The following is a 25,600-nucleotide window of genomic DNA, read 5'->3' as shown; positions in this document are numbered from 1 at the left end:
TAGCCTGGGCTGTTAGTGGAAGTTACATAGAGTCTTTGTCCCATGTTTCTGTACAGGTGCATAAAATGTTTTGAGTTACGACCATGATCACGGAACAAATTAAACTTGTATCTCAAGGCACCGCTGTATAACCTGTGACCTAAATGTGACTCCGAATTAATGCAAGTTTTTTGTAAATTTTGAAGATAGTTACATACTGTACTTTACCTTTTGGTTTTAACAGTTAAGTGGCACACTGTCACCACTACCTCAAGGGAACAACCAATGATACTCTTTAACTCATCCACTTGCCTCTTTTATTTGATCAATTTTCATCCTACTTTCTGTGTCTCCCTAAACTAAAATTATCCCCAACATTTGTCAGGTGTTCTTTTCTTCCTCGGGTTTCAAAGAGTTCTATTCTTACTGCGTTTTTATTCCCCCTCTTGCTAACGGGCCTTTTGAATTACCAGCAGTGACTTTTTTTTCTTGCAGCCTCCTGAGTTACATTCATCTCATCTGAAACTGACTTTGACATGAAGCCTGAGGAGGAAGTATAAAACCAGGGCTTACACTCTGCTGCATTGCGCTGAGCAAAGACAAAAAAAAAGGCATAACCACTTGAAATAAACACCTCACACACACACACACACACACACACACACACACACACACAGTAGAACAAAAGGAACCCACACAGTTAGACACACACACACATACAAGATATAGAATATTATATAGTGAGACACATTAAAGCCCTCAGGCTGGTTTAATATTATCTACAGTTCATTGGAACATTTCTGCAAGCTGCACTAAAGCACGAGCATGGCTGTAGCGCACCAAAGAAATGCTGCTTTTTAAAAAAAAAAAAATGTTTTAAATAGTAGCGAGGTATTCATCCAAGATTGTTGATTATTATATTTAAATGTTATATAAAAACATACAAAGACAATCAATCAATCAATAATCAATCAATCCCTTTTTTTTTTTTTTTTAAACTCATGGGCCACTGAGGTTGCCCTCATTTACAGTGACGATGAGTAAACATACAGAAACAACAAAATCAATAAAAGCAACATTAAAAAAAGGAACAATACATTAGCTAAAACAATTTCAAGAAGAAATGAAAAATTGAAGAAGCAAAGATTTAAAATGGCTAAGGGAGGGAAGACAATTTCATTGATCTCTCCAGGGAATTCCAGTCCTTCAGTAACACTATAAGCAGTTGAACCAAGATTGGTCAAAGCTCTAGGAGTTCTTAAAAGAAGCAACTCATAGGAACGGGTTTGATAAGACCCAGCATGCCAATCGAGCAGGTTGGTGATATAAGAGGGTTGCTTACCAGTATGAGCATTAAAAATAAATAATAGCCAGTGTATCTCATGTCAAATAGAGACAGAGCCAATCAATTTACTGCTAGAGAGCAATGATGTGTCGTGTAGCGAGCACGAGATGAACTTGAGAGCTGAATGGTAAACGGAATCTAAAGATCTGAGGCTGGTAACAGTTATGTCTATAGACTAAAACATCGTAGTCCAGAACAGATAAAAACACAGCTTCACCAATCCTCTTCCTTCAATACAGAGGAAAGCTAGTCCTATTCCGATACAAATAACCAAGTTTCTGGCGTAATTTGGCGACAAGAGTGTCGATATGGCATTGAAAGGTAGATTTATCATCAAGCCATACACCCTAGGTATTTGTACACAGAGACTGTCTCAATGATAGATCTTTAGCTGCAGAGATAGAGATTATCAAGGTTAGGGACTTCAGCCTTTGAGAACAACATGTATTACGTTTTGCTCACATTAAGGACAAGCTTGAGAGAAACAAGGGCTGTTTGACAATGACTTGAAAGAGAGTTGTAAGTTTTCTATTGCTTGTGGAACAGTGTCAGCTACGCAATATAAAATAGTGTCATCAGCATAAAGATGATAATGAGAGTTCCTTTCTGGAGGCACTATATCATTAATATAAAGCGTGAAAAGCACTGGACCCAGAATGGACTCCTGAGGGACACCCTTGGTTACAGGTAAAAGGTCCGGCTGGACACCCCCTAGTTTCACGCATTGAGATCGATCAGACATAGAACTGTGGAACCAGTTACAAGCATTCACATCAAACGTAATGTTACATAGTTTACAGTAATGGATGATCAACAGTGTCAAAAGCCTTAGACTGGTCAATAAATAGAGCAGCACAGTGTTTTCTTTGGTCCACTGCAGAAACTGTAAGATCAGTGATAAGAGTTATAGAAGAAATATAGTACTATGGTTGGCTCTAAAGCCTGACTGATGTGGAGATACAGTACTACGGTTGGCTCTACAGCCTGACTCATGTGGAGATAGTCTGGAGTGATGAGCCCAAAAATATTTTAAGTTTACAATTAATCGACTCATGTAAATTTGCTAAACATGACAAGAGATAGGCCTGTAATTATTAGGGTCATTCATTTCTCCCCCTTTATGCAGAGGAAGAAACAATGTGTGATAGTTTCTCAGCAATACATGTCAATATTTGTTTGTTGTTTATTTGATATGGACAAACATTGGACAAACCAGATGTATTGCTTTAAGTATTTCAGCATGAGTGCTAATTCTCAACACTCGTCCACAGACGGTACATAGAAAAATGATTGCAATATTTATACCAGTCACAAAAGACAGCTAGGATCATTTACATTATACACATTGTATACATTGTGTATGTCATGTATACATAGAATAAATCCATCTAGAAAGCTACAGTATCGAGCTACTGACCTAAAAAAGGAATACTATAGATGACTAGAATGCAAACTTCCATTATCAGGTATGCCCTACTATTAAGAATAAGTTGCTTAACAAAGCAATCATGTTTTAATAAGAATGGATGAAACTATGTAATTTTAGCATTCCTCACTCATAGCTGGTCATTAATTGGAGAGTCTTGGTGGATGTAAATGTTCTTGTTAAAATTTGTGATCCGGGTTCAATTACAGCAAATCAAAAGGCTAACAAACTGTCCCGAGCCCTTGTTCTTACTAAAGTAAGATCGCTTTCTGTTGTCACCTTCTTCCTAAAGCATTCCAAAACACTGTTAACAATATTTGCCTAGTAAATTTCATTAAGGTTTAGTTGGAGTTGTGAAACAACTAACGTGGAATGTTATAGTGAGTGTTACTATGCATTACACACAGTTAAAACAGCTGCATAATGCTGGTTGAATGAACACCGTTTTGCTTGAATTTCCCTTTTAAATTAAATGTAGTGCAGTACTGCTGTGTAGAGAAGAAACCGATCATAAAAAAATTAAATCTAATGGTAGACTATGTCATTTCCAATTGGATCTCACTTACACACGATTTAATCAATTAAAAAAACTAATCAGATGAGTTCTAATCGCTCCCGGAGGGCGCAAGTGGGCATTCTGTGTGTGTCTTTCTCCAAGGGAGATAAACTTTGATTTTTTTTCCACCATTTCGGGCTCAACTTTGAGAGCTGAGGCTCAGCAAGCAAAATCTGCCATCCACCTGAGTCATTTTTCAGACACATGAAAGGAAAACAGCTCATGGCTCTCCTGTTCTCTGTTTCTCCCTCTTCGCCCACAATGCAGAGAAAGCTTGTGATTAAAAGTATAAAGAAATCTTTGCGCCCCGTTCTCCTCCAGAAAGAAAGTCTAGTCAGGAGTCAAATCAGAGGTGAGGCCGACACAAAGAACACAACTCTTGTCTGGTGCAAAGTTCACGACACATACTGTGCATACATAAACCAGCAGAGGTCAAACATGATGAAAGTCAGTTATTGGATGTCCTACAAAAAGAGAAAGTAGAGGAAAGAGAGATGGAGAAGTAAGCTGCTAAAAGAGCCAGACTGCGATATGATCACTGTCAACCCAGTTTCAGTAAAATGGTGGAAGGTGTATCATGACTATCAGGCTGAAACGATCCTGATATCTCCACCAGCTCAAATGGAGCAACGGGAGTCAACTAAGGTAAGGCTTCCCTAAATAGGAGAATATAACTTCAAACCTTTGAACCACTTGCTTTTGATATCTAGAATGAGTCATTGTGTGAAAGCTGACAGAGAAAAGTACTTACACAAACGCTTTTGGCAACAAAAACTGTAAAGGGGCTTATAAATCAAATCTATTATTATTCTTGATGCTATTTGTTTTCAAATAGCTTTGTTTTCTTACCTCGCTGACATGCTCCATCCCTATGCTCCTGCCCGATGAACTGTAATTCACTTTACTTTGGAGTCAACCTGTCCTCCCTTAAACAGCTCCAGTTTGTTCAAAATGCTGCTGCTTGTCTCTGGCCCAGCAGAGGATGTACTTCCTGCGGCTTTTGAGGAAGCACGGCTTTCCACAGGAGCTGTTGAGGCAGTTCTACACAGCAGTCATCGAACCAGTCCTGTGTTCATCCATCACAGTCGGGTTTGCTGCTGCCACAAAAAAAGGACAAAGTCCGACTGCAACGGACAATCAGGACTGTGAAAGAAATTGACGGTACACCCTGCCCACCCTTGAAGACTTGCACACTGCCAGAACCGAGACAAGAGGATACAAAATCCTCTTGGACCCTCGACATCCTGGTTACCACCTCTTCCAGCTCCTTCCCTCAGGTAGGCGCTATCGAACGATGCAAACTAAAACTAGCAGAAATTCCAACAGCTTCTTCCCGCTTGCCATTAAAGCCCAGATGACAAAGATGTTCTGGGGTCACTTAAAATTCATATTTGCATTGTTTATATGCTATGTAATACATGCACGTAACTTCCAGCAAGTTTTCAACTATAGTTTAGCTAAAATTGAGGTTTTTATGACGCATATTGAGCCCTCCACGAAGATACCCGAAGCTCAAGGGTGTGGTTATTCTATCCACCACAAGGGCTACCAGAAGTGACGTTGCAATTGACAAACAGCACGCTACACACTATATACAATGGCAAGCAACGTGTTGGAATATGATGAGGAGGAGGAGGATTTCGACATACAGGAGCACCCAACTGAACCTGGCATTGTCAAACCGTACATGTTTGAGCCAATCAGGAGGTCGGAACATGACAGTGACACGACGAGCAGCCAAGTAGCAGCTCTACAACAGAAAAAGAGAGTGGCCACTGGGTCGATGTGACAGCATGTCAAAAGCATATCTTTTTATACAGCCATAGCTTGAAATAATGGCACCCAAGGGGTGCCAATATTTTTTACCACGACAATACGTATTATATATTCATATGTTTCAGTGACACGGCACAAGCTTTTACATAGTATGCAGTATTCCTATATATTGTGTGCCTCTTGCTCGAGTAGCTTTATAACACGCTGCACAGAAATTCTTTGCCGTGTCTGTTGACTTGTCATATAAGCAAAGGTACAGACGACAGTTCTGAAAAGTACTGCGTGGATCTTTTTTTCCTACTCCCCAGTCCATAGTAACCATAATAGAGTCGTAGGTATATATATATATATATATATATATATACAAGGAAATCCTCACCTCTTGTCTGCGCCGCTTCGCCGCGGCACCGTGGCGGCTGCGAGATTTTGTTCTCTTGCTGGTGGTTGAGGTCCCGATGGCCATAGGAAAAATAGATGGCACCGCAGCTGATTTCAGCCTCGACCTCTGAATCCAATGCTTTCGGCTCAGTCTTTCTCAAAACACGCCGGTTCGAAGTGATCAGCACAGAGTTTGGAATGCTTGCTATGCACCCATAGCTGACCACGCTTCTACCCGTCGACTGACTTTCCCTATCCACTGGTCACAGATTCCTTTTTCACTTGGAAAGCCCAAAAAAAAAAAAAAAACTCTTGCCACTGCCTGAACAATTTGTACAACCAAATGCCACACAATAAACCATCGTGACATCGCTAAATCATGCGACAACAAATATACAAGGACGGGAACAACAGCAGTCAAACTAGGTTTGTCAAAATGTGCAAAAAAATTAAAAATGCATTTTTTACAGTTTTTTTATTTGTATTTTTATTTTACATGAATACAGCATCTCACAATACAACTTTTCCACTTTGGCCAACCTTTAACTAGAAATTATTAGGTTAGGCAGGTCCATCCATTACTCAGCAGTCAACCTCCGGGGCCATATTGCAGGCCATCTGCTAGGCTGTGGGTGTCAGAGTCGGTTAAGTGTTTTGGAAAACTCTGGGACGCTCAGTCTCTCATGTCATATATTTATAGATAGATTGTCATGCTTCACTCACATCTACACTGGTGAGGCAGGTGGTATAAAAACAAGAGAGAAAACGAGATGGATCCTGTGATGGCCTATAAGGATTTCAGAAAAAAATCCGATCTCCATTGTGCAATATCCGTGTTTCCACCAAAAGGAATGGCTTCAGCGCATTCATGTGTATGTTCCAAGGCCTATACACTACCAGAAACACCTACTGTACATTAACAACCTGAATACTAATATCTGTTCCAAATTGTATTCATTTATTTCCAACAGTCTTTTCTCTTCATTTCATAGCGTTTCTCTTGGCTGAACTGATTCCAGTATGCGTATGTGGATGTTAGATATTTTGTCCAATCAGATTTCAGCATCTTTGTGCTGCCATGTCAATCTAATCCGCCCAGGACCTTCAAAATCAGTTGTGCTGGCCTATGTAACTTAAACTCCTGTATATTAACAATGGGACTATTTCTTTACCAAATCAGATTTCAAATGTATATTTTTGTTGTGTTATTAGATAAATATTGATTATGAACTGCTCCAGATGATGTACTGTACATGGCAGAGTTGCATGTTGTTATAGTGCGTATTTGTATATTACTGATGGTTACTACAATTGCGACCGGATAGTGGTGGTAGTAAGAGGTGGATTAAGTGGAATAAGTCCCGATTGGAGGCCCAGGTACTAAATGCAGGGCTCGTCACCAGTATGTTTCCACAAATAGATCCTGGCTTGGACATTAAGGGTTTGTCCTTCAGAAAACAACAAATATCCTCAAAGGCACAGTTTATGTACCATTGATACTTGACTTTTACAGCTAGGGAACCTTTTCGGCCCTGAAAAGAGCACAATGGCGGTCGATAATTAGCCTGATGGAATACATTAATGTACTATGTGCCTTGAGGGACAGAAATTGATTATGACTCTATTTCTGGAAGTATGGAATCTTTCTAAAATAGGCTGCAGTTATTTCCAAAATCATTTTTCATCCTCACCCATATGAGCCAGAGGAATACTTCCAGATCTCAACCAAGAAAAAGCAAGAGAAGAAAAATAACATTTGTGTCCCCAAACACACCCCTGGCCGCGATCCAATGAGAGCTGGCAGCCGTCTCCAAAATCAGAGGCAGAGCTCGGAAGGTGCCCCCATTTAAGTGATCTTAAAGGAGCGTCATCCAACACAACATCGTGCCACTATTTTGTGCCTCACTCAGGTGTAATTGATTTCCTCTAAGGCATCTATCTCACTGCAGCATTTGATTCATTATACAGTGCATTTTGTTGCTCGGCTCTGTGGCGCTTTTGTTGAGTTGAAATCCCATTAAACCTCGCACCGAATCATGCGGTGCAATTTGTCTTTATACTCTTTCATCGGTGTGATACTTGGCCTAACAGTCTGCACTTGTGAATAACTGTCATGTCTGGGTAACGCCCAACAAAGGCCCAAATAACTATCAGCGAAGACTAGATGAAGTATACTGGAGTAGATGATGAAGTTGATGACATCCCATGAGATGTCAGCATATTGTGTGAATCCTCGTTGTACTGTACCTCAGTCTTGCACGAAATAAAGGACTAACTGAATTATTCTGGGTGTCAGTTTTGAATTTTCTTTGGCTATTTTGGCCTTGGCTTGTGACACACATCAAACCGATCTCAACAAGGAGTGTTAAGAGACGAACATGAGAAGAAGTAGTAAGTACTAAGCAGACTGACATCATGCATCTTTCTCATCATCCTCACTGATGTGACGGTAGAGTATTTGTATTTTTTAAAAACTTTTTACAGTTCTTATGTTGCTACATATTTTTTTACACCATCTGCAAGCGCACTGGAGATTGTACATAATAGACGATTCCAAATAGCAGTCAGTGTTAGCAAAAAAAGGCTTCTGCTGAAAGCAAACAATGTCAGTAAAGGCCTAATAGAACATCTTAACTTTATTTAGGGTAATCAGAGACACTTGAAATGATGGCAGATGTATGCAGACTTGTGTGTACAAACTAACATGAGTTTGAATGTGGTTGGTTAATTCTGCCACATCCAAGTTATAAGAGGGTGTGCAGACCTGTGCAACCACATTATCTCAGTTGCTTATTTTTACTTTCCATCTCAAAAAGATTAAAAACAAAATCAATTGAGTTGTACAGGTTATAGGTCACATAATGATGGAATAGACACAAAACGTGGCATTTGAACTATAGATTTTTATATCCACTGTATAACGTGTACGTAAAATTATTTGTGGCTATGAAAAACTAGTTTGCTTACCCAGATGTCTAAGTTGTTCATGGAAATAATGTTAAACCCAAAAATTAGTATTTTGTGCACATATACCATTTCATGGACATAAATTAGCATGTTATATGTATATGGTGGCCAAAATTACAAAATAACAATTCCTATCATGTCTGGTGCTCTGTACAAACAGTATTTGCTGTTGTTTTTGCCACATATTTATACTTCATGTGGATTGAGTTGAGTTTGAGTTACTGGTGTCCATGCTCAAATCATTAAGAGTTATCCGGATTTTATTAGAATTTTCAAAGACATTTTCTGCTCTGTTTCCGTCCATTCAAAAAACATCCATTAAGGTAAATTATTTGACAGCCAGGTGGGTCAGCTGTTGAAGAAATATTTGGTAAAGTTTTTGAAGCCACAGTTGTGCAAATGGAGATTGGAGATGAAACGTTGACAAAGGGCAGGAGTGATCAGTGAAGTACAGTATGTTGGCCGACAGCAGCAAGATAGCGAGGCTGGCAGGACAGACGAGCCCGGAAAACGTGGGTTTGAGCTACAGCAAAGTGATTTTGCCTCACCATCACTTTCATTACCCCTTAGGACAGCTCAGGGAAAATAGCTGAGGAATGCTTGCCTGCTTATTCCAGGAGAGACTGTGTGGTCTCAGCAGAGGAGCACAAACAAAGCTGAGCAAACTGTCTTTAGTGCAAAATGTTCATCCCTCGATCTGCGTTCTCTCCTATCTCCAAATGTAAGCATTCTTTCATTTGATGTGATTTCAGTGTGAGTAATAGATAACAAATGGATAACTTCAATATAAAATCCTCCTGACTTCATATCCATTGGTTTTGAGCTGTTTATGTGATGCATGTTTAATTTAGTGAGTTTGTGAGGCATGAATTGGTTTGTGGCACAACCGATTTCCTCAGTTTCAATATTTTGTGGATAGGTTTAGGCACCTATTAACTATGGTGAGGTCCTAAACGTTGATTAAAAACAAAATTTTTCCCCTTGGCTGAAGAATTAAGCAAATTCATAAAATTGGCTTTAAAAAGGTTGTAAATCCCCACAGCATCAGAGAGGAGCATGTAATCTCTCGATCATAATCACAAATAAAGCATGATAATCACCAAATTTAGAGCAACAGGGATTTTATATGATAGCAATGCTAAGCTTTAGATGCAGTTTTCTTTGTTTTTTGTGAAACTGAATAAGCTGCAAAATAAAGTGGACATTTCTCACCTGATCGGAGCTGTTTGATGCGGCCTTGGCTGCTGCTGGGTTCAACAGGCAGGAAGTCCTTGAACCAGGAGATCTCTGGGTCGGGGATTCCACTGGCGGCACACAGCATGGTGGCCGTCCTTGTGCGCTCCACCACCTTCAGCTGGGGGCCCATATCGATACTGGGGAAGCCAAATGGCAACAGGTCCTCTGGAGGGGTGTACAAATTAAACACTTGGCATCAATGGAAGAGGAGCTGACCCCAAACCATTTACAATTTAGTGTGAAGCTAAGCCAAAGGAGGAAAATAGTCAAAAAGAATGCACAATCACATGATTACTGTTGTCCATATGTGCCTCTGTCTCTTATGAGGAGCAGTAAACACAAAACAAGGCACAAATGATGAGGAAAACTTGTTGCCAGGAACAGCACTGAACCAAATATGCATTGCTAACAGCAAAGGTGTGACTTTGCCTGGCCTTATAGCATTACCACAGATTCTTTGCTTTGATTTTCCATAGCTTGTTGTAGAGTGGATGCAACTTATTTTATTTTATATTTTTAACAGGCGGGACGGTGGGCGACTGGTTAGAGCGTCTGCCTCCCAGTTCTGAGGAGGGGGGTTCGGTCCCCGGCCCCGCCTTTGTGGAGTTTGCATGTTCTCCCCGTGCCTGCGTGGGTTTTCTCCGGGCACTCCGGTTTCCTCCCACATCCCAAAAACATGCACGGTAGGTTGATTGACAACTCTAAATTGCCCGTAGGTGTGAATGTGAGTGCGGATGGTTGTTTGTTTGTATGTGCCCTGCGATTGGCTGGCAACCAGTTCAGGGTGTACCCCGCCTCCTGCCCGATGATAGCTGGGATAGGCTCCAGCACGCCCGTGACTCTAGTGAGGAGAAGCGGCTCAAAAAAATGGATGGATGGATGGATTTTTAAGACAGCTTTAATCAAATGTTCATCTCCACACTGTGATGGATTACCAGTAACCTTTATTTATCCAGGTAAGGGAATTGAGAACAGATTCTCATTTGCAATGCCGACCTGGCATGCAATGACCATCATAACATAACATCGATGCATCCATTTTCTAACACTAAATCCTGCTCATAGTTGAAGGAATTTCTTTTTTTAACAAATGAAATCCATTTAATTAAAATGCCCAAATTCAATACTTTTAATGACAAGAAATAACATTAAGATAAATTCATAGTTTTTGTGTTTGTAGAATGTGTTGTGTCAGGCCAGTAATTTGGGAATGCAAACTCACACAGTCAGTTTGATTATGAGCTTGGAGTAAGTCACAAAAGATCTATTTCAAATCCAAATATAAACTACAAGTTTTACCCTTCCAGGTAATCTCGGGAGCTTGGGAAATAGGAAAAAAATCAACAAGCCAGGTTGGGTGAGTCGGGAGGTTGCTCTAGCATAGTGATGTGCTTCATGGCCAGGGCTTTGTAAGTAGGCACGAGCTGTCCTGCCACACCTCTCGCCTCTTTAGGAGTACTGAACAAAACAAATGGAAAATGAGTTTGGGTTTCTGATACCAGTCTTGGAACCTTTCTGCCACACTTCGTATGACTGATAGTTGAAATGCCTGTCTGTCTCTCTTGCCCTCCCTCTCTCTCTCTCTCTATCTATCTAAAAAAAAAGTCTGGATGTCAAAGACTGCAGGGTTAGTCCAGCCATGCATGAATCCTCCCTTGTCTCCCTCAGTGGAGAAACTTAAGACTTCCACACAAACGTGGTGATGTGAGAGCCACTGTTCCCCTGCTTTTCACATCTGCAGTGGTTTGAAAGAGGAGACACTAGCAAAGACAGCGGGGCCACTATATCCGTCCTCATTAAAGCCACAGGTTTTTTCCCCTCAGCTAGCTAGTCATTAGGTGATTTAGTAGGCGTGCAGACACAGAGCAAGGGTCCCCGTGTTTCTGACAAGTCGTCACTAAAGGCGGATAAACATACTGCCCAATCAGCAAGAGAGTTACTGAAAAGATTCACAGTAGTACACGTACACACTCTACACAGCCTACTCCCTGCCAACAAACACAAGTGTACAATGACCATGGCATTGAACTATGTGCGTTTCACGGTGAGGCTCGACGTGCTTGTAATGACTCCTGTCTAATAACTATGCAGAACCTGCTCAGTAACAGCAGTAGCAATTAGTGTTCTCTGTCAATTGACTGTCTGTTGTCGTACTAGAGCGGCTCCAACTACCAGAGACAAATTCCTTGTGTGTTTTTTGGACATACTTGGCAAATAAAGATGCTTCTGATTCTGATTAGAAGTCAGGATCAGGAGGAGGGGCAGGGCAAGCGGGTAATAAGGACTTGATAGCTGTGATTGTTTAAATGCACCGACAATTAGAAAGGCCGATCTGGGAAGAGTGGTCATGCTTCCGGATGTCTGATTATGTCGGAAGGCTGCGGAAAAGAGTGTGTACGGTATATTGTCTGATTACTGGCACCCCGATCACTAACACATACCTAGTTGATAGAAAATACTGGATTTAGTTGGTCCCTCCTTTGGCCCTATAACAGTTACCCTTCGTCTTTCTACAAAATTCTGGCATGTTTCTTTGGAAGTCTTTGTGCATTCATCCAAAAAGAGATTTGTTAAAGCCAAGGGCTGTGTTAGTTCATCATAAAGGTGTTCGATGGAGTCGTCATCCAAGCATGCCATTATGGACTGTTCTTTGGGCACTGAGGGGAAGTCGTGCTGGAATGGAAAAAGGCCTTCCCCAAACACGAAGTTGAAAGCATTAAATAGTCTTAGCAAGAGGAGGAACAAATTAAGTATGTGTGTGTGTTACCACTCAAACCTAGTAGTTCTTATAGGAGGTGGCAAGGAATTAATTGCATCCTTGCTTAGGCTGCTACACCCTGACACATATGGCAAATAACTCCAAACTTTAGTCCACACTGTAGCTAGTGGTCTTCTATCCATTTTTGTCATTTTTGTAACCGAGTAAAATCAACCCACCCAGCCAGTAGAAAAGCATTTGCTTCCAATTCCACATATATACGAAGATGCAAAGAGCTTCTCAAGTAAATAGGATTAAGTATCTCGATGACAGCCATCCAGATGGTCAGACACGTAATCAAGCATCCATCAGCCCCCTCTGCTTCCTTGTCTCCTTTGCGCTTTTTGCCACTATCTCTGTTTCACACACACTCTGACACCTCCCCCATACCTGCGCCTATAATTACATATTCCACTTTCCCACAGCTGAAAAGCAATTACCAGTAGCAATTTCCTTGGCTGATAAATCAAACCTACGGGAGCCTCTTGGAAGGACAACACAAGCTGCAATGTTGTAAGCTTTGGAGTTAGTCCGAAATGTAGACTGTTACCATGTCAAAGGTCTGCTTTTTTTTCCTGTCCTTTTCCTTAGTCACCACCTACAGCCCCCTGCTACCTAAACACATGACAGACATGCACCATCTGCTTGCATGCAATGTACTATAGGGGAACAGAGCTTCGATGGTGATAGAATCAATCTTTTTTTATCCTTCAAATTCATCTGCTTTGGAGAGCCACCGTCGCCGCCAAACGGCAACATTAATGAATCTCATAGGTTACGCAATCCTGTTTAGAGATGTACACTGACATCTGAAAAATGTATGGAGAGGACCACCTTTCCCAAGTATCTCACGATGGATCAATGCTAATGATCCTGCCAAACTGATGAAAGGGGGAGGAGGGGACAGGAAGAAGAGGAAGGATATCGATAGGCAGGTCAGAATGCTCCCCTGTGGTGAAGAATATGCTATGCCTTACATCTGCTCCCCACTGCCCTCCATCAACCTTACCTCTCTCCTGAGAGGACTTGGAGGGTCTTTTATCACCTCGCCGTCTATGGCTTGTATGGACACCCTGGTTTTTTAATCTCCCACGTCTCGTCCAAGAATAAGATTTTTTATTTTTTTAGCTTTATTATATAGTGGTTACTTCTATTTCCACTATGACATTTATGAATGCTAAAATTTGTCTTACGGTCTGCCTGTTCAATTAATAAATGTTACAACATGGTGACATTTTGACCCTGGAAAATTTGGTTCTCAATACAAACATTTCAGTGTTATCAGTTGGTTACTTTAATCATTGCATAGACCCAAAAAATAAAATAAATAAATAAATAAATAAATAAAAGGATGGATTAACAGTGCACATACGGTACATGCATATTTTGCAGACACTGCACACCACAGATACTGGACTGGATGTGGGAGCTACAGGTATTGAGCCAACCTCCTGAGTGAGTCAGCGGCTGCTTGAAATAGACACTGCAGGCATGGCCTTGATCACGCTTTTCACAAAATAAATCATTTATCAGACACAAACACTGCAGTGAAAAAAGTACATTTTATTTGTCATCTCGTGGTTAAATTGATAAACCAGCATATGGGAAAATGAGCAGTGCGTCTATAAACACAGAGCATGTCAACAGTGTTTTCAGGAACATTGGCAAGGACCAGCCAGCATTGTTCCCCCTGGAGTTTTGTGTTTGTGCACATCATGAGGTTGAGCACGTACATTTTGGCCCGGTTATGTTTACAGAAGGACATCCAGGCCTGGTGCCCAAAAACAGGCGGCAAAAGCAACCCGATTTGGGCAAATACGCAATTCATTCTTACACAGACACACACGCTCAAACTGGCAGAGGAGACACACAGAGTCAAGGACCTAATGCAAATGATGCAAACAAACAAAACACCATTCCAGCTTTTCTCTCCTGTGTTGGCCGTCTTTTTGTTTCCATCCCTCGCACACACAGTGACACTAGCACTCACACACACAACAGAAACAAATTAGAGTTGTCCTGGTTGAGAAACACATTGCCTATTCATCCTCCAGTTCATTTGGGTAACGAATGGCCATGTGCATGAAATAAGCCTTGAATAAAAAACGATCTCAGGGAGTCTGATTCAGAAATAATCTGGAGTCCTCAGAGGCTCTAATGCTTTGACTCCTATAGACTGCAGGACGACTGAAGAGGAGCACTTTAAATGCTAATGGCCCTTTATGAGAATAGATCAGCTCACAACACAATGAAAAATAAGGCCCGCGAGTCACCTCTATCTACAAGCCTCGCTTTGGCTCAGCACTCTGATCCGGCGGCACTAAACACACACATCAAACATAGCCATGTCACACACTTCCATGCAAACAAGCGTGGATAATTGTGTGCAAGGAGAAGAAAGGGGAGGCAGGAAGTTTAAAAAAATGTAAAAACGAGGCACATGTACGATTAAAGAGCCAGTTCCTCCACTCAAGGAGTGTAATCCTCTTGCAGGACGAGTTTATACCCTCTGTTTTTTTCTGCTACTTGAGCCGCCGGCCTGCCAGTGCAGCAGACGCCTGAGGGCGGGTGGGATCTGATCTGACTGTCCGTCATATGAAGGCTGTTTATGGTGGTGGCAGATCCTCTCAGATCCTCCCTTCTCTTCCCTCACCCTCTGCCTCCCCCACTCTCTGCCTCCCTTTCTCCTAAAGTGGGACACAAGGAGGTGAGTATAATCAGGATTACATAGCACAAACCACCCGCACACAAATATCCTCATGCACACGTAACCTTCGAAAGAAGGAGTTAATGCATTCGCTCGAACAGTCATAACATAAACAAGCACACACCCTGCTGCAGTGATGAGAACCTCTCCCTCACCAGAGGTTTTCCAAAATGCAGAACTGCAGATATCCACATTTTCTGAAGGCTCAACGAAATGACAGCAATTTGCATAGAAGTACTTGGTTTGCAGGGAAGTGGAAGTGTGGGTCGAGGAGAGCGTTTGGACAGACAGTGAGGTCATGCAGGAGAGATAAATGTAAAAATGAAAAAAATGAATAAAACAAGAAGGGAAGAAATTAGAAACCGAATGCTTAGAGCTACATGAAGCCCGGCTGGCTAGTTGTGAAAGAAATGTGAAATGAACTAGCATGTGGGTAAAGGAACAGAAAAGGTAACGTCAAAGATCTCAGTGACGATAAACTGCCACATCTTCATCTATTAGCAACCGTATAGAGCAATAAACCACATCCCGTGGCCCACCACAAGCACCACACAAACTGCTATTAGTGTCGGTCAACCATTATACTAAATGATGACATGGAGCATGTCAGTGGACAAAAATACTTTTTTTTGCACAAGTGGAAAGGTTTGGCCACTAATGGAAAGCATCTTTGAGACATCAGCGGGTCAGGGACCATTTCCTCGAGTGACTCGGTTTATGATTTTGTTTGATATTTTTGACTTCAGTGCACTTAACGGCATTCTCGGATGGCATGATTTTCTATGAAGCACTGACATTTTGTAGCTTGTTGGGGTTGATGGCTTTTGGATTATTACTGCAAATGCTCAGATGCAGTGAGGTAAACTCGCAGAAGTTATGGGAAATAATTTATTACACACTGGAACTGTGTAGATTCATGTGTGGCGTCATCCCACTCATTCATCCGAAGCATTTCGTAAATTGTATAAAACGGGTTCAACCGATGCCAAGGTGTAGACCACAATGCAAGCTTTTACTCGGGCAACATTGGTGAAACACATCCTGCCAAAAGATTGGGCTTCAACACAAAAGGGCAATAGATAGTGTGGTTGACCTGGTATCATACTGGTATGCATTTAATTTGAAGGCCTGACTTTTGAGAGAATGTGTCACGTCAGTGTTGCCGCCACTTTAGTCCTACTGAAATATGAATGCTTCTGAATTGTTTTCCATTGATAATAACTTTGCAGTTCTAGCAAGTGGTCACTATTTGTTTAATAGAAGGATGTGAAAAGGAATATTATACAGTAAAAACATTATAAAGCCAAATAAATAATATTTGTAATCTACAATGGGTTAAAATACACAAGGCTCTGTGAAAAGCGGGCTCAACATGTTAGTATGATTACCATATCAAGCCCTTCAAGGGACGTGAAGTCTAAGCCTTTAAATTAAAAAAACAATGAGGATGAAGGTCATGCTAAGATTCCTCTATATAGTATTGCTGCATTTCATCCTAATACCACTTTTCTCCCTAAATAAATGGTCAACAGAGTGATCTTAATTCTATTTAAAAAAAATAAATAAATAAATCATCCTGTCACTGTAAATTACCATTGTTGGCATTTAAAAATATTGTCTATAACTGTAAACTCCCTGAAACTCTCAATTACCATGGTTGGTATTTTAAATTGAACATGTAAGAGTGTTAATGTTGTTCTCAGACTGTGATCTTGGTATTTTTCAATTGTCCCTATCATGTACTGTATGTTTTGATAATTTTATCTATGATACATTTTTATTGTATATTTTATGAGTCTGTGTTTGTTGTTGTGTACCCCAATTTAGGGACTTTTCCATACTGTATGTTTATTTTTTGTTTCATTCATTTGCGATATGTTATCTTTTAACGGATTTTTAAATAACCTAAAAAGATTCTGGCTTTATAAAGAAAATAATGCTCACTTTTCCTTAAGAGAGGTATTAATTTTACGATACAAAATGGTTATTTTGTTTGTTATGTAGTGGTATATAACTGCACAGCATCATACTGGGAGATGTTAGTTTATTAACCTGCACAAGATGGGGAAAATATTAGAAACACATTATCAGTATAATACCACAAATACATAAGTATTGTATTGTTAAATTAATACCGCTAATGGAAATTAAAAATAGAGCATTGATATCTTTGAGTTCTTGAGACAGCTTTTATAGTGGAGCTCATTAGATGACCGGTTAATATAAAATTTAGTCAGGTAACAAAACACATTGATTGCCTTTAGTTTGCTGTGTAACATTAAATTCCTGGAGTCCCCTCTTTATTTCTTATAACCCTTTTATTTCGTTATTTTTCACCAATCTGTCTATTATGTAACTTGTGATATTATTCTAACACGATATTTTGCCAACAACAATAAAAGTGCCATGACTTTTGTAGAAAAGCATGGTGAAGAAAAAGCATGATGTACAGAAATTGCAATGATGACAGTACATGGGGGAGAATGAATGAATGGAGCCAATGTTGATACAGTGGAACCTCGGTTTTCGTGATTAAGTTACGATAAGTTTGACTTAAATGTAAGTGTACAAAAACCAAAGCAATATTTCCCATAAGAAATCATTTAAATTGAATAAATCTGTTCCAGAAAATAATGAAAATAAAGATAGCTTTACGTACACACAAAAAAAACAGCATAAAATGAATACATATAAATGACTTAAGACTTTTAAATTTTTTTTTTGTACAAAAAAAAACCAATCGGGTATATGAAAACTGGGACAAAATTTCGCCGTAAAAATTTGTCGAAAAAAATTGTATGAAAACTAGGGCATAAAAAACAGATGTTCCACTGTATTTGATACTCCAGTATACCATAAGTACTGACCATCATATTGTGCCCCTGTCTATATCCATATTTGTAAAGTTCTATAACAATAGTCTCCAAAACGTCTGCAAATATTTAACCACAGCAACCAGCTTTATTTCATACTTGAGGTTAAATCTTGTTGACATCCCTGGCAATCCTTTCTTCAATTCAATACACTAAGCTTCTGATTAGGGGGAATCAAATCAAAGATGTCATGATGAATTCATTCGGATAAAAGTTTTCACGAACAGAAACAAGGCCAATGTAAGCACACGCACACCGAGAGGCTCGTCCCCCAAGTGTAGTTCATGTGGTAATGGGTTTTAGATTGGGGCTGTGTACAAAGATGATGGGCCCAGTTAACAGATGGCCAGGGGGTGGCTAGGTCAACCTTCTGTTCATCACCCCGCCGAACCCACTCCTCCATTCTTACCGTTTTTTCTTTTCCTCTCCACTCCTCTGTCATCCCATTCCATCTCTTGTTTCACTTGACTCACGCCACCACCCGTTTCTTCACCCTCTAGCAACTGTGCTTCACCTCTCCTCGACCTCCCTCCTCCCTCTCGCTTCCTCAATTTCTGCCAGCAGACACGGGTTGTCTGCCACCCTGAAGTCTAATCCCTTGATTATTTTTTTCTTCTTCATGGAGTATAGCCACTCCGGCAGGCACCCCCTCTATTTCTTTGTCCTTTGCTGCTGTGCTGGGCAGATGGCCAGTGCTCACAGCTGCAAGTCAAGTTCATAGCGTGTTGGAGCACCACATTGGAGAGTATTCCTCCAAGGAGGCTGTGAACCAGTGATTAACCAACACTCTGGCCAGGACGAGCCAGTGATTGGGGCATGCTGGGATGCAGCAGCATCGCTAACCTGTGAGCCTGATGTGACTAAAAAAAGGAAAGTCTACTGCAGGCTCATGCGGGGGTCGTGCTTTGGCCTGGCTCTCTACAGCGACCGGGGGAACAACAACCGAAGCCAGGTGCCTGCACGTGCAAAGACAGTGATGAAACTCAAAGAGCCACGTGCTCCTTTGTCCAGAGGTGGCAGAAGTATTCACTTGGTACTAAAGTAGAAGTACACATACTTTCGAGAAAAACAAAGAAAACAAAGACTGGCAAAAGTGGTAGTGGTTCAACTTCTGTACATAAAGCTATAATCCACAACTTTTTTAATTAAAAAAATATAGATTTTCAAACAAGCCACTACCGGAGGAGATGACACAATGCTGATTAAGCCATTCAGGTCCTCTAACATCTTTCTGTATGTCAGGATCTTATTTTTTATATTTAGTGAATGCCCTGTTCATTTCCCGCGCTGGCCCAGTTGGTGGCGCACTGCAAATGACAGCACGGAAATGACGCATGTCCTTTAAAACTAGGGTTGGACATCCTTTGAATTTGAGCGGTTCCGGTTGCGATTCCTTAGTTCGATTCCGGTTCCAAACGATTCTCGATTCCGATTCTTTTAGGGGGCTGGGTCAAAGAACCTTGCATGGTTTAAATAAAGGGTGTCCAAATTATGAACATCCATTTTATTAGCAGCCTGCAGCATAGACAAAAATGATCATTTGACTCGAGGTTCTTTATAACCAGTATCAATATCAAACCTAGGAACTAAAAGGCAATGTATGTGGAACTAACCCAATTGACTTAATATTCATTGTTTCAGCTAAAAGTTAAATATTTGAATCGATATTAAATACAATATAATAAATATAAATTGTTAAAATAGTTATTTGAACTGTTTTAACTATTTTATTTTATTGTTTCACTCACCCAGTTGACTGAGAGTTGACTTCACTGACAGCATTGTTAAAATAATTATTTTGACAATGCTATATAGCTGCCCCTGTATTCTGTTCCATCACGTCAAATGGTTTATATGTGCAGGTTTTAACTTGACTTCTTGGTTTAAGCTTCAAGCCTTTTATTTTGAAGGGTACGCACCGGAACTCAGCATTTTGGCACGAAAAGTAACTTCTCACTGCACCGGTGATTGTTTTTGATTGATTGATTTATTTTTTTAATGGGTGGAACCAAATGCTATAAAACGCTGATTCCTTTCCCTACCCACCGATGAGGCACAAGATTAGTGTTTGTGATACTGCGAAACAACGTTTATGTGAATTTTGTCCCAATTCATTGTGATGTAAAGTTGCTACGGTAAAGTTTTAGCACAATGTTCAGCTTCTTTTTTCTTTTTTTTTTCCCCCCATCGGCGCTTATGTTGGTTGGAAGACTAAAATAAACACTAAAAACCATCGGTGCAAAAATGCAAGCAACTGTTTACCTTGTTAGCTGTCTCAATGTTGGCATCGATGTATTTTATTGTTTCACTCACCCAGTTGACTGAGAGTTGACTTCACTGAAGCTCCGCGCGGTGTCGGCTGAGGCTTGGAGCGCGTCAGACGCTACACATCGGGAAAAACTCCTTTGCACAATATAATCTTATTCCAAGTGTTGCACTGGGGCGACTGGTCATTCATTTTAACAAAGTTAAGACACACTTTTGTTTGCCGCCGCTGCCATTGGGCAAAAGCACGTCATCGTGCCCGTTCTTCTTCATTGGTTAACACTGCTTCTTCGTTGCTTTTCGGCACTTCTTCTTTGCGGCTGGAGGACTAGGCATCGAACTGGGAACCGAAATTTTTAAATTTGAACGGTTCTGGGAGAACCGGTTCCAATCGGTTCTCGATGCCCAACCCTGTTCAAAAAATAGTAAACCCGAGGAAAACCAACCAATAACAGACAGAAGGTGTGACTTAAGAAGAAGAATCATCTTTATTGTCATGAACATGCACACGAAATTTGTTCTCTGCATTTCACCCATCACAGTGAAAACACACACTGACTTACGATGTGTCTATCACACTGCCACAGCATCGCGCTGACCTATTAGCCCAGAAAGGCACCTTCTTTGTAATAGTGTTACTATAACACTACTCACTGACAAGGTGTCAATCATTTGCCATACACTCATGGGCACAGTTGCTGATCTATTTACCGTATTTTCATAACCATAGGGCGCACCGTATTAAAAGGTGCAGTCTCAGTTACGGGGTCTATTTCTGTATTTAACACATACAGAAGGCACACCGTATTATTGGGCGAAGGCATGGTAAAACATACGGTAGCATGCAAGCACGCGAAAACAATGTTTTTAAAAAGGCAGCGGGAGCAAAACTGAGTTCGGTTGTACTTTATTTAAATATTTAACAATGTACTCACGTTATTTTTTGATCAATCCTCATCCACAACTCCATCAAAGTCCTCATCTTCTGTAACCGAAATGAACAGCTGGGAAAGTTCTCAATCAAACACGCCTGGTTCGAGGCAGTCTCGTTGCCGTGCGGCTCCTCAGAAATGATGCCGGCTTTTACGAAAGCTCGAACAACAGTGCAAGCAGACACGTGAGCCCAAGCATCCACAATCCATTCACAAATTGTGGCGTAACTCGCCCGGGGTTGCCTCCTTATCTTAGTAAAGCTGTGTTCGCCATCTGTCATCCATTGCTCCTACGCCGCTCGCCACTTCACTTTGAACGCCCTGTTTACACCGATGTCCAGCAGTTGGAGTTCATTAATCCATTGCTCGAGTTGGTCTTCCAACTCAGGCCACCTCGCCTTGTTTCGGCGTTTTGTTTTTCTTTTTTTTCCGCGGAAACTCAGCTTCGTCTTCTTGACTTGGCGAGGCTCGTTTTCCTGCTTCCTCCACTTGCGAACCATGGATTTGTTGATATTGAATTTTCTCGCGGCTGCTCGATTCCCATGTTCCTCCGCGTAACTGATAGCTTGCAGTTTAAACTGTGCTTCGTAAGCGTGTCTCTTTGTAGGTGCAGTTTTCGACTGCGGTCAAGCCAGCTTCCACTCGTAAAGTAGCAGTCAAGCCAGCCGCCCCTAATTTTGTTAATTATTGGGAAGCTTTCATTTTCAAGGTGGCTTTCGCCGCGAGTTGGCAACTTATTACCGTAATGCCTAGTATGATTAGGGAAATTAGGGGCGGCTGGCTTGATTGCTACTTTACGAGTGGAGGCTGGCTTGACCGACGCAATATACCTACTGGGGGTGTGGCTTTAGCATCCTCCTTCACACGCACTTTCCCCCCTTTACGTCCACATGCTGTCCTCAGCCACGTCCGCTTTTCCTCTGTATAAGCAGCGTGTCGGCAGGAAATGCTCCCTGTCAGTAAAGCGGCGCACTCGTCACACAACATTTATAGATTTTGGAACTTGGTGCACACATAAGGCGTGCCGCATTATAAGGCGCCCCGTCCATTTTGGAGAAAATCTACGACTTTTAAGTGAGCCTTATGGTCGTGAAAATACGGTACTTGGGCTTCAGGAGCTTTGCTGGCCCTATGGCAGAATATCCATCTCCGTAAAACCCCACATTTGCCAACAATTGGGCATAAGAGTAGCAAACAAAAGCAGACGGAAGCGCAGTGGAGAGGATTCAGAAGCGACACGGAATTAGCAGCGTTTTTGCTTGACAGGTAGCTAAGTTGATTATCTCGTCTTGATTTTTAATTGATTGTACATTCCCCAAAAAAAACAAAAAAAAAAACTTCAAAGCGATATTATTTAGTCTTATACTAACACTCCACTACGAATAAGACATGCTACCAACGTAGCCTTGTGGCTATTGTTGGCTTGTTTACAGTGCTAATGCTATCTTAATATTGCTAACACTGCTATTTTGTTGAGGGTGTATATGTGTTGTCTGTGGCCATTTTTCTTGACTATGCACTTTCATAGTCGCCTGCCGTTATGAATGGCCATGTTCTATGTTTGAGACACTAGTTAGTGACGGCGCGGCTTTGGTCAGAGACTCGAGGGGGGAATTAGTAAAGTGAAGGTACGTTCAAACTTGCTATCTGTTTTAACACTTGTTAGGTACAAAAGTAAAACATATTTTTTTATAATAATCAATCGTATATAATGTTTGTTAGCTAATGCAAGCTAATGTTAACTCGACTTTTATGCTATCAAAACAACATGTTCCCATAGCTTTGGTAATGTTGAGAACTGACTAACAAATGCTTAATTAGCTAATAATAACAACTTAAAATATACACCTTATCTGCATGTGTTTTTTCAGATTAAACGGTGAACTTTTGAATGCTACAGGGTGGCACAAGACAAAAATGCTTTCACCACGCATCATTATTGGAGTCAACAACAACAAATAATTGTCTTAAATAAGGCCATGGATGGTAATACCTTCCTTCTCCGAATCGTTTACTGTCGTTGTTAATGCTCCCTGGTTCATGTTGCTCCATGCTGCTGCTGTCCCTGTTGTTTACGCTCCAAGATCCCAACAATTCAATTGATCCATCAAGATCTGAACCACGGTTGACTTTACCTCTCTATATTTACAGTAAGCCTACATTTTTTTTCTACATCATGTTATCATCCAGCGGCACGTGGACGACTGGTTAGAGCGTCTGCCTCACAGTTCTGAGGACTAGGGTTCAATCCCCAACCCCGCCTGTGTGGAGTTTGCATGTTCTCCCCGTGCCTGTGTGAGTTTTCTCCGGGCACTCCGGTTTCCTCCCACATCCGAAAAACATGCGTGGTAGGTTGATTGAAGACTCCAAATTGCCCGTAGGTGTGAATGTGAGTGCGACTGGTTGTTTGTTTATATGTGCCCTGCGATTGGCTGGCAACCAGTTCAGGGTGTACCCCGCCTCCTGCCCGAAGATAGCTGGGATAGGCCCCAGCACTCCCGCGACCCTAGTGAGGATAAGCGGCTCAGAAAATGGATGGATGGATGTTATCATCCATGGCGGTTAAAAATAGTAACAAGCCCATTTTGACAAAGTAAGGAATATAAAGGACACATTTCAGTTTTCAAATATAGGGTGTAAAAGCAAAAAATGTCTGTAAAATAAATACAAATGTAAATTCCAGATACCGGAAAAATCTACTTAAGTACTGTACAGTAATGACGTATTTGTACTTTGTTGCTTCCCACCGCTGCCTTTGTCTCACCTCTGATAATGGCCAGCTTTGCAGTGACTGACAGCTCTCCTTCGCTGTTGCGTGCCACACACTCGTAGATGTTCTCGTCTCGAGGTGCTCTGAGAGGTTGGATCCTCAGCACGGCGCCTGTGCCTTCGTCAAACTCAATGGTCTGAATGGCAACAGAGAAAGACATTAGTTTCATCGCAGTGGAAACATAAATTCTACGGCTGCAAAAGTTAAAAGTTTTAACTCATGATATAAATCACAAAACAATATCGTATTCACCATGTATTAACTCAGATTAATCACACAATTTATTTTGACCATTTACACTACCTTACCTTAATCGCAGATGTATATTTGACATGCGGTGCAGGTTGCTATAAGGTCAGTGATCGGGTCAATGCTTACACCAGTGCAAAGATGAGTGAGGAGACTCTGACTGTTGTGCTCCGTGCCAAATTGGTGCCTGTGATTAATCGTGATTAATCAAAATTCTAAAGTGTGATTAATCTGATTAAAGAAAAAATAATCTATTGTCAGTCCTAACAGATTCTCAATAGTAAATGAAAAAGATGTCACAGTGGACCCTTGGAAGTTGAACAGGAGGATGTTTGATGTTTTGAATTTGCCAGGAGGATATCGACCACAATCTATGATACCAAAACGTTTTGATTATTATTTTTTTTAATCACTGGAAATGCACATGTACTGTATATAGCCTTCATGACCCCTAAATACAAATTGAAAAGCAATTACAAGACCTCCGTTGTTTGTTAGCTTGAGCTTTTTAATAGCCACTTAGCAAAAAAACAAAATCATACACAGTGATGAAGACTCTCTCGTAACTTCCGCGATCTACCCGAGCAAAATTTAGTTCCGCCGCGACATACAAAGATCTTAGTCCCAGTTGAGATGCGTCACCTCAAAGTACTTCCTTACTAGCAATTACTACTTTCCCATTAGCCAGTGAATGATATTTTGGTGTCATAGTGCATTACAAAAAGAGCACAAAAACTGAGAATAGGTGAGATTTTAGGTTCCAAAACGCAAGGATAAATTTCGTGAATAGCGAACTGCAAATAATGCAAATGGAATGACAAACTTACTGTACATTCTAAAATACCATACATAGTTTTAGAACATTTGAACGCAGTTACTTGACAAGTGCAAATATAAAATCAGTGATTAAATTTACTTTCGACATGTTAGTATTGTGGTGGCACGGTGGACGACTGGTTAGAGCGTCAGCCTCACAGTTCTGAGGACCGGGGTTCAATCCCCGGCCCCGCCTGTGTGGAGTTTGCATGTTCTCCCTGTGCCTGCGTGGGTTTTCTCCGGGCACTCCGGTTTCCTCCCACATCCCAAAAACATGCATGAATTGGAGACTCTAAATTGCCCGTAGGTGTGAATGCGAGTGCAAATGGATGTTTGTTTGTATGTGCCCTGCGATTGGCTGGCAACCAGTTCAGGGTGTACCCCGCCTCCTGCCCGATGATAGCTGGGATAGGCTCCAGCACACCCGCTAGTGAGGAGAACCGGCTCAGAAAATGGATGGATGGATGGATGGAAGTTAGTATTGTAGTTTGTCATCATCTGTAGCGAAACTAGCGTGTAACAAAATTAAAGCTATTACAGTGATTATCACTTTTTGCTGCAACCAAG

At 41.1% G+C, this 25,600-nt stretch overlaps 1 protein-coding gene across 8 annotated transcripts in view; it reads right to left on the bottom strand.

Moving 5' to 3' along the window:
* LOC133488945 (receptor-type tyrosine-protein phosphatase S-like) overlaps positions 1-25,600 on the bottom strand; it is a 119,533-nt gene that overhangs the window by 48,466 nt on the left and 45,467 nt on the right. For all 8 annotated transcript variants that reach the window (XM_061797495.1, XM_061797497.1, XM_061797498.1 and 5 more), the window contains 2 exons: positions 23,963-24,104; positions 9,640-9,828 (listed from right to left, as the gene is read on the bottom strand). In XM_061797495.1, coding sequence (XP_061653479.1) covers positions 9,640-9,828; positions 23,963-24,104 — 331 coding nt within the window. The remainder of the gene's footprint in view (positions 1-9,639; positions 9,829-23,962; positions 24,105-25,600) is intronic.

The sequence above is a fragment of the Phyllopteryx taeniolatus genome, chromosome 14 (genome assembly GCF_024500385.1).
Source record: "Phyllopteryx taeniolatus isolate TA_2022b chromosome 14, UOR_Ptae_1.2, whole genome shotgun sequence".
Taxonomy (NCBI): Eukaryota; Metazoa; Chordata; class Actinopteri; order Syngnathiformes; family Syngnathidae; genus Phyllopteryx; species Phyllopteryx taeniolatus.
The sequence above is the reverse complement of the archived record's forward strand: the minus strand, read 5'-3'. Positions and strand labels throughout refer to the sequence as shown.